Genomic DNA, 16,213 nt, shown 5'->3' on the forward strand with positions numbered 1-16,213 from the left:
AGAAGCAGAGAGAGGGTTAATTGAACAATATCATTGATGTCAAGAGAAACTCTGCTTATTGATTCATGTCACTTATTGATTATCATTTTAATGGGGAACTCACTGGAAAAGTTCATTGTGATTCCCTTTGTCCAGTGTTGGCTTAAACTCCTGTATCATATGGCTAGTGACGGTTATGAAATGAAAAAATATAGCAGTAATTTTTAAAAATGTGTTTAGTTGTTTGAATGATTTCTTTCAAATGATTGGTGCTACAGCTTGTATCACTTGGTAAGCATTTTATAAACCTCTTACTTAGAGATTATAAAGGAATAAATATACTTTAACATTTTTGAGTTATTATTTATAGTGGTTATTAAGTATTTTAAATATCCCCACTAATATTCTTTGTTTTAAGTAGCAGTATTGGACCTTCACTCTATGTAGTTATTATATTGGGGTGACATTGAATGCCAACATATACAAATTCATGGAACTGAATAGAAATTGGCCTGTCTTAATTACCTATACCTAGTGTGTGATTTCTTGTTTAAAGATCTGAAGTAACTGAAAATAATTTAGTCACACAGAGGAGGAGGTCTAGGGGAACAGACTTTGAAATTTATTGCTGGACTTTTCAGACATGAAATTTTTTATTATTTATGGTTATTCCTTTACTACTTGAAAATGATATTACTGGGCAGCCTTTTCCACATTCCTGTTTCTAAGACATAATTGGAGAATCTATTCTTTGGTTTAGAAAACTGTATTAGCTTAGAACCCAGTAAACCTTGATAGTCGTTAGCTTATTAGTGAGCAGCAGTTACCAGGTGCTTGCTTTGTGCAGAGCTTTGGACTGTGTAGTTCTGTTGATGTGGGAACCAGGGAGACAGAGAGCCATCAATAAAGTAGACATCTGTTTAAGAAGTGATATTTTAGGTGAACCTGAATGTAGTATATTTCTGAAAAATAAATGTGAAGTATCTTAAGAGCCTAAGTGTTTTATTTTTTTTTAAGGTCCAAATTCAGATCATTATCTTATCATTTTTATTGCTTCTCATTCAGTTCAGTGACAAAGGGGAAGCATTTGCTTTGACTAGTTCCACTTCTCCAGAAGTTTTTGGACTGCTGCCTTTGAGGCACTGGGAGGTGTTTTTTCCAGTTGTTTTGTCAGGGAACATGTTCATCTTCTGGTTTATACACATTAAATGTCACTGATCATTGTGTAGAACCTCCCTATGGCAGAGTGTGGTAAGCACTTACCTCAAATGTTTTGTGACTTATGATAAATACAGTATGATTTGGGGAAATAATTCTGGACTCCAAAATATGAGACAACTATTAACAAAGCATTTTTGTTTTAGGTTTGGATTTTCTTTCCCTTATTCCAGTTGATCCCCAGGTATGTATCCTGAATTTAAGCAACTAATTTGTATTAAATTGTTGGTTATGTTATACTAACTAAAAATGACCAGTTGCATAAAATCAGGACAGTCAACTCTCAATTACTTACACTGTTGGAAAGGAAGTAATATATATATTTTTTACAATTTTATTTGGAGGAATAAAGTTGCTGTTTTTCAATTTATTATATTTTTGTCCTTAATACCTAAATTTTAAATTATATTTAATTTAGCTTGATCAGTCGACCTTTTTAGCAAGCATTTGAGTGGTTATAATCAGTTATGCTTCAATTTTAAAAAAATGTAAAAACAGGGCCGGCCCAGTGGCGCACTGCGCTAGTGCGCCGCTTGGGAAGCGCGGCAGCGCTCCCGCTGAGGGTTCGGATCCCACATACAGACCGGTTCCCGCTCACTGGCTGAGCGAGGCGCGGGGGCAACACCGAGGGTTGCGATCCCGTTGCCGGTCCCGGTCCGGTACGGGGGCGACACTGAGGGTTGCGATCCGTTGCCGGACACGGAAAAAAGACAAAAAAAAAAAAAAATGTAAAAACAAAAAAATAATCAGTGGAAGTGGTGCCACATGGCTGGAGATTAAAATTTTTACAAATAAAATTTTATTTTATAGATACAACACCTATTCTATACGTAGAAAATCAATAACTAAAGCTGATTAAACAGGCTTGACTCATTAGCTTGATTCTCCACTGTTTTTAAAAACAATCAGATTCAGACTTTGAGGATACCTGCTTTTTCTGTTAAAGAAGCTGTAGTATCCCAGAGTCTCAACATGAAGACCTTGCAGTGGGCATGGATTCCACTTTGCTTATAGCAGAGGCAGAACAGAGTTCGAGGAAAAGGCATGAGGAGAGTGAAACTGAGAAAGAAAGAAAGGTTTTGAAAGGTGTTGAGAGTAGGGAGGAGGGATAGAGGAAGAACCACGGATCACTGCTTTCTGGGCCACTCAGAATCAGCTAACCACTGGTCTTGTATCGGCCTCCTATTTCAGTACTCTAATTGCATAAGCAGCACTGGAAATTTGGTTCCAAGGTCATATGCAGACTGAGGAATTTTTGTCACCCTGAATTGACTTTGTTACATTAGTATATTTTATAACAAAGGTATCTTTTTCTAGGAAATGGATTCTTCAGATTTAAAGGATTACCGATTTATGTGAACAATCCTTTTTAAAAAAATGAACCTAGAGGTTTTTATCTGATAGCTCTATTTGACATGCTTGGTGATAAGCTAATTTAATTGATAGTGAGTAGAAGGATGAGCTTGTGCCCTCAGTCCACCATAGGGTCGTTAGGTTTTTTACTTTACCTCCATATTGCCCCTTAATCCCTATTATCCTTGTGCAGGTATGTGCTCATTATATGTACGAAAGAAATATAGGATTAGGAGTAAAATGGCTGCACCCCAAATACTGTAGAATTCAAGGCCTGGAGCCCATCGATGCCAGGAGTGTAGCATCTAGGACTCATTTTATAAATGAAGAAAAGTACCTTTTTCCTATGGGGTAGTCAAAAACTGCACGAGAGGTAGCAGGAAGAAAACGTAAGTTTCTGGTCTTTTTTCCCAGATTTCTCCCCCAGTTTTAATGGAAAGTTAGAAATTGATTTGATTTTAGAAAGGAATTTTAATACCTGACAATTCAATTGTCTTTAGAGGTCCCTGCAAGTTCTTTAAGAACTATTCTCCTCTTCCTTATCAATGTCCCTTGAATCTCTTTGTGGGTGGCATTCATTTTATTGATAAACCAAAACAGTTATTCATTGAGAACATTAAATAACTCTTGAAAGGCAACCTGAATTTTAGTTGTTGCTGTTCCTCTGACTGGCAGCTTAAACCTGGGACTCTTGTTCCCATTTTATTTATGGGCCTTAAAGATCATGTAGTCTAAACAACTTCAATTTAAAATTTCTTTTCCATAATTCAGTATCTCTAATGATAAACTGAATTATATATAGAATGATTATATTAATAAGATATCCTTACTGATCTTTCATACAGTCGAACTAAAGAAACTCAATACATCTCTTGCAGTCTGTTAGTAGACCTCGCTTATTTTGCTAAAGTCTGTGCAGTTGTTTCTCACAAAAAATATTCTATGGCGGTATAAAATAAAGCTTTTAGCTCTTATTTCTCTCTATCCTCTTGGTGAATATTTGAGTATTACACTCACATTTGCATTTATTTGGGAATCTGCAACCAGGATGGCAAGGGGACTTGAAATGTGAACTCTTGGAGAGGGTTGTCAAGCAAGCATCACAAGATAGATAGATTAGATCTCTAAGATTTATTCCAAAATTTTGTGATTGCATGAGATCATTCTCTGTCCTAAGCATCCCATGCTAGTTAACTACCATGTAGCCTCTGTTTTAGAATGAAGGTTGTCATTCTAATTACCCAAGTATTGTTATGCGTATGTACAAAGGAGTCCAACACCATCATTCAGCTGGTCAGTCTTAACTTTTATTCATGAAACTTTTATTTGTTATGAAATTTTGGAAGGATTGTTGAATTTTACATTAGCATTTTTGCTTAATACCATTAAAAATAAGTATTAGCCTTTTACGGTGTGATTTAAATCCTATCTAAATACACTTAGCAAATTCTGAGTTAAGTATGAGTCATAATTGTGGGGCCAATATTTTTAGTATTAAAGGACTTGTTATTGTTGACATTATTTGTACTTTTACCTGTGTATATGATCAACAAAAAGTTCCACAGGTTTTGAGAGACTCAAGATGATGCTTCATTCACTAAATAATGTAAAATAGCTAAATTCATGCCACCTTCCACCCAAAAATGTGAAGTTTTGAGAAACTTTTAAATCCCAGTGGGATTTAAATATGTGGCTATCACTTGTGCATATCTAAGTATTTCTAGTCTCTTTATTTAAAATCAATGTAGTCTCTTCCTCATCAGCATCATTGTTTGTTTCAAGCAGTACTGTCCTCCTATGTTTTTGGATAGTCTCACCTCACCCTTAACAGCAAGCAGTACGTCTGTCACCACCACCAGCCCCCATGAGAGCAGTACTCATGTTAGCTCATCCAGCAGCAGGAGTGAGACAGGGGTCATAACCAGCAGTGGAAGTAACATTCCTGACATCATCTCATTGGACTAAAGGAGGACTCACTTGATTCTGGGAATCATTCATCAAAATTGCTCTTTCTTGGATTTCTGGTTTGTGGAAGCTATATTTTTGACAATTTGGTATTTATTGAAATGTCAAATGGATTCTTTTGCTTTCTAAGAGATAACACAGATGACTGCATCAAGAACCAAATGGCATGGAAGGATTTTTCTTACTTGTGCTGTACTTTGAGCATCGGATACATTCAGCCAAAACTGTACTTTCTTAAGAGATGGATTTCAATTTCATACATTGCTGGATGGATCCTACAAATGAGTTGAAGATTTTTTTGTTACAATAAACAGCAATAAAAGTTATGTAAATATTCAAGTAAACTCTTTTCTAATTAAAAAAAAAAAAGATGTAATCACTGATTCTAGAATGACAGCAACTTCTGTTTAGCCTGCTGTGAAGGAAAAAGTATTTGGAAAGAAGTATGTTTGCCGAATGAGTCCTTTCCACGGAGATTTGTTCTATTTTGTTGAAATAATGAAGTTTCTGTAAGTGGCCAAAGCTTGAGTTCCACTTTTCTTCTTGCAGTTCCACTTTTCTTCATGATCCCATCAAAGAAAAATGGGCTTTATGTTACACATTTTTCCCTGGTTATCAGTTATCACTTTGACATTGTTTGCTAGTGGATGCAGAGTAAAGTTCTGGAATTTGGCTGCTCTTTATTAGTGATTATGTTTAAGGAACTCTGTGCAGATTCTGTCCTGACACAATGTATTATTTTTGGTAACTGTACATTCTCATTCTAGAGTTTTCCATAAATTTGGGACTTCTCAAAGAAAGAAATTCTATGTAGCCATCGAATGAAATGTTTTGGGGGTAAAGTGTAGCTGGGGTGTTTGTTAGAATTTTGCTCACACTGTCAAGAAATATTGATAGGTTGGAGGCAGCAAAAGAACAGATTTTGGGAGGTAGAAATAACAAAACTTAGTTTCTTCCTAAAAATTTGCTCATTTATTTTATAGAATAATATATAAAATCTTTGAAACTTTTCATATTTTAGTAGCACTGAAATAGAACATTTGTTTTAGATCTCTGATCATATTTCTCACCAATTAATTTCAACCTCAGCAATGATTTTCAAACTTCGGGAAAAAGACAAATAATAGCAAGCGAGGAGGACAGCATCAGATCCTTACCTCCCCTTTTTAAAAAAGAAAATCTTTCCTAAAAACACAAAGATGAAACAATTAGAAATGTTTGAGTTAAAGTGAGGGAAGGGTTTGGGAGGATGTGCCTGAAGCCCACTTCATGTCTCACTCCATGCCACCACCAAACACTCCAGGTAACCCCTATGGTTTTACTGGCTGCATTTTGAAAATCACTCTCCTAAACAGTGTTTTATTTTAAATCACTCCAAAAACTGAGTTTTACTCTTAGAGAAACATTTTCATCCAAATTTTATAGTTTGCTTCATTTGGGTTCCTAAGTCATTTTTGAGTTCTCAAGGATTTAGTACTTTTCTAGAGTTTAGCTTTCTCTCCCTAAGCTGTATCTGCTTTAAAAACAGACTTTTTTTTTTTTAATGGCTTATCTAATTGATTCTCAAACAGAAGTGCCCAGATGAGGACTCTCCAATTTAGTTAGAACAGGGACACATAAGGGTTGGTGTAACTCCAGGGAGCTGACTTATCCCTACTTGGTGTTTTATACTTTCTCAAGGTTTCGTGGCCTTTGTGTGCTCTTTTTGTACTGATTTAATTTCTTCTGGTTTTCTACATCATCCCTTTGGCTACATTATCCCCTTATTTAATGTATTATCCTTTGGGAGGGCTGTTTATTATTAAAGACATGGGGGGGGGAAATAACACCTGAATCTTTCAAGAGTAGTTAAACTGTAGTTGTCAGTTTTGCCTTTGTAGTCATTAGATTTCTAGTCCTTGTTACAGTCTTTTGGTCCAGATGTAGAATTTCTTCTTAGAAAGATTTTCTGTTGCTGCTCAAAATGCAGATGCAATTTCTGTTGACTCTGTAATCAGATAGAAAAAGTAACCTGATTAGTGTGGTATCTATCATTTGTTAATAAAGAAGTGATGTATATTTGTTATCATTTTGTTACCCTATAGATTCTTAGAGACTCCTTTCCCCCAGTTTAATCAACAGAGTTTTATACAGTAAATGAAAATATTAATAGAAATTAGTTTATTTACTTGGTTCTGTTACTGATACCTCTGTGCTTTTTTAGTTGTGATTTGTTTCTTTTTTACAATTTTATGTGAAAAGTTTGTTTATTTTTGGTGCTTTACACTGAAACTATCTGTAAGTATTTAATTTATCATACAGGTGACTAACATCTTAAAAACTACTCTTTTAAAATTTTAATCTTAAAATTGGGGCTTACGATGTATATGTATTTTTGAAGGTGAGTACTTTCTCCTTTTTGCCTTTGGCCTTATGGCAACAGCATGATTATGAAGCCATTATCCTTTGTTTAATATGATCACTAGTTATTTTTACCAACATCCTGACTTTTTAATAGTTTATTTTGCTAGCTCAGATTTCTGCCTAACCAAGTATAAGGGAGTTACAGATGAGGTCATCTTAGCTGTTCCTTAGATTATCTGAGGTATCTTGTTTAAGGAAAGGAACTGCAGTTATTAATTTCTTACAGTCACTTAGCCAACCTCTATTTTTTCTTTCTTCTCTTAGAAATATTAAGGACATTTCTTGCTCTGATAACTCCTAACAGTATAATTGGTGCTGAATATAACTTCGTGCCTAAGGTCTACTTTTACTTACTAACTTTCTGACCTTTAGGTCAACCACTTTAGGATTTTATTTCCATTTCTGGTCAGAAGTTATAAATACTTGGCATCTGTCCAAGGGTAATCGTAAAGGCCAAATGAAAATGAGGTGAATTGAGGTATGTGGCATTTATCTAATGTGTTTCAGAAAAGCTAGAATGAAGATATTATGCATAGGTAAGGGATAGCAAGTATGATTAAGTTGATCCCTATCTTGGTATAAAACAAATTTCCTTAGGGTAGTCCTAAGGAATTTGAAGAGAGGCAAGATGTTGGATTTTAGGTAAAGTAGATTGAACATAGTCTATTCTGACTTTGATATTCAGACCCGTCAGACATTCTGCTTTCAGACCAGTCCTGGACACTCACCATTTAGTAATCAAGTTGTCTTTTTCTTCTACCAACAAAGTATTTATTAGTTGACATTTGTATTTTTAAGTAAAGTCAGTTTTTACAAAGCATCGGTTTAATTTTCAGATATGCCTTTCATTTCTCTCTAACCTGCAGTTGGTAAACAAAGCACTTAATTGTTGTATTCTTTATTTTAGTAATCACTTTTATTAAGTTTTTTCATGTAAGGTTTTCTCCATTTTTATGGACTGTCGTAATGCATTATTTCCAAGCTGTTTCCATCTTAGAAAATATAGAGCAGTACACCATTTAAACTTAAGTCTGATATTGGATTTAGTGGCCCTGGCTCTATAATGGTGTGGGAGGTTGGAGTTGTCATTTAGATCGGTGTTTGATGATTCAACCTGATTCACCATCTTTTCTGCTGCAGTTCTACATGAATATGATGAACTTGTTGAAAGGAATTTAAGACTTTCTCTTCTGCCTTTAAGAGTCTGATGATCTTGTCAAATAAATGACTAGTTTGTAATCTCCCCCATTTTTTTGTTTGGGTTTTTTTGTTTTTGTTTTTCTTTTTGTTTTTGGTTAGGAACCGCACTGCACCTAAAGGAAACAAAGCTATATAAAAATGCACATTCTTCTTTAATGCTTGCCTGTTTGGATAATGTTTATTTTTGTTTTTTCTGTTTATGTCAGTAGAACATGCTCATTGTGGAAAATTTAGACAGTATAGAGAAGTATAAAGAAAAATAACAATTGCCTATAATTCTATCACCAGAAAAAAAAGCATCACTTAATATTTTTGCTTTTTTCTTGCCAGTCTTTTTGCTGCTTGTGCATGTCTTTACATAGTTTCATTCATTCTCAATATAATTTGTATCTTGGTTTTTCTGTCAATCTACAGGCATTATTCCATGTTATTAGGAACTACATCAACTATTATTAGTTCCATGGCATTCCATTGTATGGATGTGCCATGATTCATATAACCTTTCCCCAATAGACATTTTAGATTGCACCTCATAATGCTACAGTGAAAATCTTTGTGCATAAATTATTTTCCTAGGGTAAATTCCTAGATGTGAAATTCCTGGGTGAAGGCTATGAACACTTTTGTAGTTCTTGATTCCTATCACTTTGCCAAATGGTTATGCTAATTTATATTCCAGCCAGATGGTATGAGAAGGGTGGTCTAGTCATATTTTCCAAGAATACACATTTTCTCTTTATGCAAGCATCTGCACTAAGTCCTTCTGCCCTTCTGCCCTTGGTGAGCTGGGCTGATTTGGAAGTAATTGGTGGGGATTTTGCGAGGCTTTGTATCTGACATCCGTGTTCTATGTACGGACACATGATTTTTCACATGGTTTTATTTTAACTGTGAAGTAGTACAAATATTTGTCAGGCTACATTTTCCATTTTTAGTTCAAAAATCTTACACCTTTCCCTTCATCCCCCACCATTTGTGTCTAGGGCCAGCCCTTAGTAGCCAGCTCTCTTTTTCCTCTTCCTGTAGGCTCCATTTTGGCCTTTCTGAGCTTCCTAACGCCAGTAGGATCTACTGAGCCAAAGGCAGTCCAACCCAAACTGGAAAAGTGGTAAGGCTAAAACAACAACCAGGGCCAAGTTTTGCCTGTTTTACTTTATATTTTATGTTCCCAGTGAAATCTTATTCTTGGTTTTATAATGGAGACTGTGGGGAAAGAAAAAACTGATTGTTATCTTCAGATGTTGGAGGTGTAGCATTTTCTTGATTGGCATATACAACATTCATTATTTCCAAAACATCTTTATTGCTGAATGGGTTTTAAAACGTTGCTTTGTGTTCTCCAAGCTTAACTCTTTTTTTTTTTCTTTTTTTTTGTTTTTCTTTTGTTTTGGTGGCTAGCTGGTGGAGGGATTGAACACTGGACCTTGGTGTTATCAGCACCGTGCTCTAACGAACTGAACCAACAGGCCAATCCCCCTCAAAGTTTAACTCTTTTACTAAAAAGAGTGTTGTTGTGTTATAAAATAACTCTTATTTTGGCTTTCATCATACTATTCAACAAACGTTTATTATGTTTTCTAAGAGTATGTGGGATATAGTAGTATAAAAGATCTGGTTCCAGGCTTCAACGGGCTTATAATAAAGTTTCCAAAAATCAAGAATTCTTACCTAGTAACAGTCCTTATTCTTAGAACTTTCCAAAGAAGTCTCATTCCTTGCACTATCCTTTCAAAGGAAAGTGGAATTATCCCTGTTTTGCAAATGAAGAAACAGATTTAGAGATGTTTTCCAAAATCACAGTGGATGAGTAGTGGACTTGGGAGCTGACCTAGACCTACCTCAAAAGCCCTCTGACTAAACTGAAGTGATGTTAATTATCTACATTATTTAGGAGACTGGTATAGGAATCTAGACATAAAATTGTGGGATCTTGTTTCACATGATGGCCACAGTAATAAAGGAGTGGGATACTGGAGCCCTTTCAAAGGAAGATTCAAGATTGAGTGACTGTATATAGGAGTAAGGACTGAGTCCATTTCTCAAGCCTGGATAACTTGGAGGATAATAGCACTATTTACAGAGACAAGAGGTAATTTAGAATGAACTTTAGTCATTTAGGGGAGACAGTTATGAGTTTGATATTAATCATGAGATTTCAGAAAAGAAGCAGCCCTGAGGCTCATCCCTGATTTTCCTGCTATCTTTTAAGAAATATAAACCTTCCTTGCCATCCATTTCACCTTCACTTGTCTCCATTCTGCACATGCTATTCACTCCTCATCGCCCATCCTCTCACTTCTTCCTAGACCATGCATGGCTACATCTCAATCTTTTGATTTTTATATTCACTGCTTGGCCGTAACAAATTCAGCTGTCACCCAACGTCCTGCCATCCCTTGCAGCTCTTACCTGGGCTGTGTTCTCATACCACATACCTCAAGGGATGGTATTTGCTGCCCTTCCTCCCTATTGTAATTCCTCTACCAAAAATCTCTGCCTCAGAATCCCATGTATACCAAGAGGTCATACTATCACCTACTTCAGTTCTTATCAAGTAACCGCCTGAATAAAGGGAGCGCCATTTGATTTGCTCGAGGCTTCACTTCGTGGCTCACTGTTTCTTGCCATCTCTAATTCTGTTGTTATTAATACCTTCAACATTCTTTTTTTTTTTTTTCCTTTTTGTCTTTTTTACTGACCGGTAACGGGATCGCAACCCTCGGTGTCGCGCCCGTACCGGGGACCGGCAACGGGATCGCAACCCTCGGTGTTGCGCCTGCACCGCGCTCAGCCAGTGAGCAGGAACCGGTCTCCACATGGGATCCGAACCCTCGGCGGGAGCGCCGCCGCGCTCTCAAGCGGCGCACTCTCCAGTGCGCCACCGGGCCGGCCCTACCTTCAACATTCTTATAGATGATTCATCTAGCAGTCTATTCTGAGAGATTTGGTTACTTCACTTCCAGCATTTTCTTCCACTGAACCTCTAGAGTTGCCCCACTACTATTTCACCCCCCTGTTTTCTCTTTCCTACTTGTCTGGCCTAGAGTGCTCCTTCATTATGGCAGCCTTGAACATACTCTCAGAACTACCTGTCAGTCCTTTGACTTGGCATGGCATAGATTCTTAGCCTATTCTGATCAGCTTTAACAAATATTAACACACTCCTTTTCAAGCCACACTCTCTTCAGAGAATGACCTTGCTTATTTTAATCAGAAGGTTCAGCCCATCATGCTCTATACCCACCTTTATCCTTTCTTTATTCCAGTCTCAGAGAAAGAGGCGGGCCTTCAAGGCCAATTCAGCCACATGGGCCTTTGACACTTGTCTCTTCTGTCTTCAGGACCTTTCTCCATCAGACTTCCCCTCTTTGCTCTGTGTCTTTCACCTCTCTACTTCTTCTCTTGGCTTACACTTGGTGTCAGGCATCTTGTCAAGCACAAGACAAGATGCCTGGCACCCACAGTTGTACTCCAGTAGCATATAGAGAGGTGTGAAGTAGAAAGATTACCATTTTAATGGTGAAAGGTGAAGTAGAGTGCTGCAGGAGCATGCAGGTGAGGCAGCTAACTCTGATGAGGTAATATATAAATGGAAACTTGAGGGTTGATTAAAAATGTGTCAAGTAGCCAGCCAGGTATCTCAGTTGGTTAGGATATGGTGCTGATAACGCCAAGGTCCAGGGTTCAATTCCTGTACTGGCCAGTTGCCCCCCGTCCCCCAGCCCCCCAAAAAAGAAAACTTCTCGAGACAAAATGCTCAGAATAAGTAGAAATTTGCTAAAGGATGTTTAGATATGCAAGAGATAGATTATGAAGGGCCCCATAAAACAGTGAGAAGACATGAAGAGTTTTCATAATCTTTAATAGTAATGAGCATTTATTGAGTTTGGTATGATAATCGCCATTTTTACAAATGTGGAAATGGAGCGAGTGACTTGCCTAAGGTTATGCAGCTTGTAAGTGGGGAGTCAGCCTTGAAACTCTGTTTTTAACCACCTTCTCAGGCCTTCCCTGATCATTCTGTCTCAAAAGTAGGTGTTTCCTAACTATCCTCTATCACATCACCCTGTTTATATCCTATATGGCACTTACCACAACCTGTGGTTATTTTATGTATTGGTTCACTGTATATTGTCTGTCTCCTCTACTAGAGTGTAAGCTCCATGAGGGCAGGGGTGATAACTTATTCCACTTGCATCCCAGAGCCTAACATGATATGTGGTGCGTAGTAGGTGCTCAATAAATATTTATGAATGAAAAAATTATGGATAACTGTTTGCATTTGACTTATGCCACCTGTGGAAATGTAATACCTAAGCGGCAGATATTCACCAAAACAGGAGGAGATGCATGTTTGGGGTAGGTGGTAGAGGTGTCGGGTGCTGGGGAGTTGGGAGGAAGGCAGTACACTGACTTTCTCTATTCCAAAGGCTTACAGGGGCAAAGATCATTAATGAGGGATGGGTAGGACAGTGCGCAGTGGGGCTAATAATGTGCAAGTAGTTGCTGTATTGACTTGAAAGTGACCCAGCCTGTGGTGTAGATATAAGGCTGGGGAAATTATGCATGTTACCTACTCTAGATTAAGTACTGAGGACGACCTCATCAGGTACACCACACTGAGTTGTACAATATAATTGTAAGTATAAACATAATTTATCTTCCTTAGTCTCTGAAGGTTAGCAGCCTGACCCAAGTCATTTTTAGACTCATTACATTGGAACTGAAACAAGAATCAGTTAACCTGATGTCTCTGGAAGTCATACCCACCTGCTATTAGGTGAGCTACAGGGATATCCTACAACGTTTGAGTAGTAGTACTGAAACCATAAAAATGCATGAACTTACCCAGAGGAGTTGATGACTGAGAAAAGAAGAAAACTGGAAAAGGAACACAACAAGGAGAGAGAACAAGCAGCTGAGAAGGGAAATAAAGGATGCAGTATCACAGAAACCAATAAGAATACAACATTTTAAGAAGGGAGTAATCAGTGGAGTTAGCTGCTGATACAGTCAATATCGAAATTAAGAATCCATTTTTTAAAAAACCTTAATTTCAAAAACACCATATTTGATTGAACCTAAGATACCTGATTCTAAGACTTTTTTGTAAACAATGAAAAAAAACTACTGCTCATTAAACTATGACCCATTGCTTTTGATCATTGATTGTAAGATATATCCCATTAAATTGGGGGGGGGTGAATGGGCATCTCAAAATTGAAGAATTATGGTAATTTATGTCTTCCTTTGGTTTTCTCAACCAGCCATATTTAGTAATTTTGTCAAGAAGACAGTTTCAGTGGAGTAATGAAGGTAAATCTAGGTCACAGTGGGGTGAAGACTGAAAATAAAGAAATGAAGTGGGCAAGTATGAACACTTCTCAAAAACTAGCTGTGATGAAGGGTGAGGCTATAGCAATAAAATTGTATGTGGTTGAGGGAATTTCTTTTGATGTGGAAGTCTTGTGTTTAAATGATAGTCTTGTGTTTAAATGGTAATGGGATAGTAGTATGGAATCAGTAGAGGTAAAAATGGGGTCGAGAGGGTTTGGCAAAGATCACTGACATCACGGTTTCTGAACAGGAAGAGGATCTAGAGCAAAGGCAGATGAAGAAACAGGTATGGACACAGCCATGTGTGTCATTTGAACAGCAGAGCTGAAAGAGTTTTCATCTAATAATTTGGCTTCATGTCTTTTAGAACCAAGTGATGTAGCCAGTTCCAGAGGCGGGTAGGGTAGGGATGAAGGTACAAGAACAGCAGATAGTTTGAAATAGCAGTCCTGGAGAACTGGAAAGAGGATGGACTAGCAGTGAGTTGGGCACCATCGACACAATGTCATCAGTCTGTCTGGTGGATTGTTCTTTAGTAATGTTCATTGTCAAAGCTATCATTGCAGAAGAGGTCAGCCGCTGGATTTATTCAGGGTTAGGTTTTTGTCGTGATGGTACAACAGAAGAATGACTGGGATAACATTTTGAGGTTGTTGGCAAGTAGTTGATGTGACGAATCTCAGCTACCATCACATTCCTGAAATGATTCTTGCTGGTCTAAATGTGCTCATAATTACCAAGTTCCTTAGACTTGATTTTTACTACCTTCAACATCTGCATTTGACATAGTCCCTTCCAGTCCTTGGTTATTGTGACAACCCACTTTTTCTGTCTTCAATATCCTCCTCTTCTCTCTGCTCTGGAAATGTAATTGTGGATGTGACTTTGCTTGCTTAGTTGTCACCTCTCCCAGGGTGAAGGTGATGCAAAGGATTACTCAAAGCCCGTTTCTCCAGAGCAGTGAGAGGCCCAGCAGGGGTTAATCCCACGAGCAATTTCTTCAAGAGAGAAGAATTCCTAGGAATAACCCCAAATCTGGTTTTTCTCAGTTTTTATTGTCCAGGCAAGATAGCTACAGAAAAGGAACACAGGTGGTTACAAAAGAACAGTGAGATAATTGTTATGGCAACACTTAGTTCCCTAAGAAACTCAAAGAAACAACTGAAGACAAGATGTGGAATATCCCCGACCATCAACCTTGAGGCCTTTAGCTCACATACTTTCCCATCATTAGGTTTAGGTATACCAAGGACGACTGACCTTAGAGCCAGCGTTTTTGCTGTGTTACAATTCTTTTTAATCTACAGCAGAGACTTTAGTCCTGGGAAAGTTTTCTGTTTTTCCCAAGCTTAGCACTTCTATGTGCAATACTAAAAAGGCTATTCCTAAAACTACAGGGCTGTATCCCTACTAAGCTATAAGTTAGGCCCTGTGAAATATATTTGCTTTCTTAATGTTGGTATCCTTCACACTTAGTGGTATTTCCCCAGCTGCTTGACTTGTATTCCTTGGTACGCTCAACTCCTGCACTAGAATGTAAGTTCCACGAAGGCTAGGATTTTTTCGTTTTGTTAATGAAGTATCTAGAATAGTTTTTACTTTCAACTAAGCTGTGCCATTATATTTGAAATGAGTTTCTTGTAGACAGCATACATATATGAGAGGTCTTCAAAAAGCTCATGGAAAAAATTGTATTTTCTTCTAATTCTGTTTTTCCGGGAACTTTTTGAAGTCCCCATGTGTGTGTAGCTTTATAGAGATATAATCCACATATTATATTAGTTTGCTAGGGCTGCCATAACAAAGTTCCACAAACCAGCTGTTTTAAACAACGGAAGTATATTGTCTCACCATCTGCAGGCTACAAGTCTGAAATCAAGGTGACAGCAGGATTGCTTCCTTCTAAGGACTCCGAGGGAGGGATCTGTTACAGGCCTTTCTCCTTGGCTTGTAGGTGACTGTCTTCTCCTTGTGTCTGTACATTGGCTTCCCACTATGTGTGTTTGCCTCTGTGTCCAGATTTTCCCTTTTTATGAGAACAGTCATTTTGGTTTAGGGCCCACGTTGACCTTATTTTAGTTTGATTACTACTGTAAAGACCCTATTGCCAAATAAAGTCAGATTCTGAGGTACTAGGGGTCAGGACTCCAACATATCCTTTTGGGGGTGGGTGGGTAGGGACACAGTTCTGCCCATAACATACCATACAATTCACCAATTTAAAGCATATTATTCATTGTTTTTTTAGTATTTTCAGAGTGTTGTGCAGGTGTACCACAATTTTAGAACATTATCTTCACCCTAAAATGAAACCTGACACTCATCAACAGTCACCCCCTCCTTTTCCCTCATCCATCACAGTACACCTCCTAGCATTAGGCAACCGCTAATCTACTTTCTGTCTCTGTGTATCTGCCTATTCAGAACATTTCATGTACATTGAATAATGTAATATGGGGTCTTCTGTGATTGACTTCTTTCAGTTAGCCTAATGTTTTCAAGGTTCATCCATGCTTCAGCATGCATTAGTACTTTATTCCTTTTTATGGCTGAATAATAACAACATTATATGGATATATATATGCCATGCTTTGTTTATCCATTCACTAGTTGATAGACATTTAGGTTGTTTCCACATTTTGGCTATTATGAACATTCATGTACAAGTGTTTGTGTGGACATATGTTTTTATTTCTCTTAGGTATATACCCAGGAAAGGAATTGCTGGGTCATATGGTAACTCTGTGTTTAACATTTT

General features: G+C 37.5%; 1 protein-coding gene across 6 annotated transcripts in view; it reads left to right on the forward strand.

Moving 5' to 3' along the window:
* Positions 1–10,837, forward strand: part of PIAS2 (protein inhibitor of activated STAT, 2) — a 123,135-nt gene extending 112,298 nt beyond the window's left edge. For 3 of the 6 annotated variants that reach the window (XM_008582610.1, XM_008582612.1, XM_008582611.1), the window contains exons 13-14: positions 1,344–1,381; positions 4,336–6,666. In XM_008582610.1, the coding sequence (XP_008580832.1) occupies positions 1,344–1,381; positions 4,336–4,515 (218 nt within the window). In that variant the 3' untranslated portion in view covers positions 4,516–6,666. Of the gene's footprint in view, positions 1–1,343; positions 1,382–4,335; positions 6,667–9,144 lie in introns of those variants that run through there. The other 3 variants (XM_008582615.1, XM_008582616.1, XM_008582613.1) reach the window with 3 other exon arrangements.
* The last annotated feature ends 5,376 nt before the right edge of the window (positions 10,838–16,213 follow it).

Source organism: Galeopterus variegatus, unplaced genomic scaffold (assembly GCF_000696425.1).
Source record: "Galeopterus variegatus unplaced genomic scaffold, G_variegatus-3.0.2 Scaffold2681, whole genome shotgun sequence".
NCBI classification, from domain to species: Eukaryota; Metazoa; Chordata; class Mammalia; order Dermoptera; family Cynocephalidae; genus Galeopterus; species Galeopterus variegatus.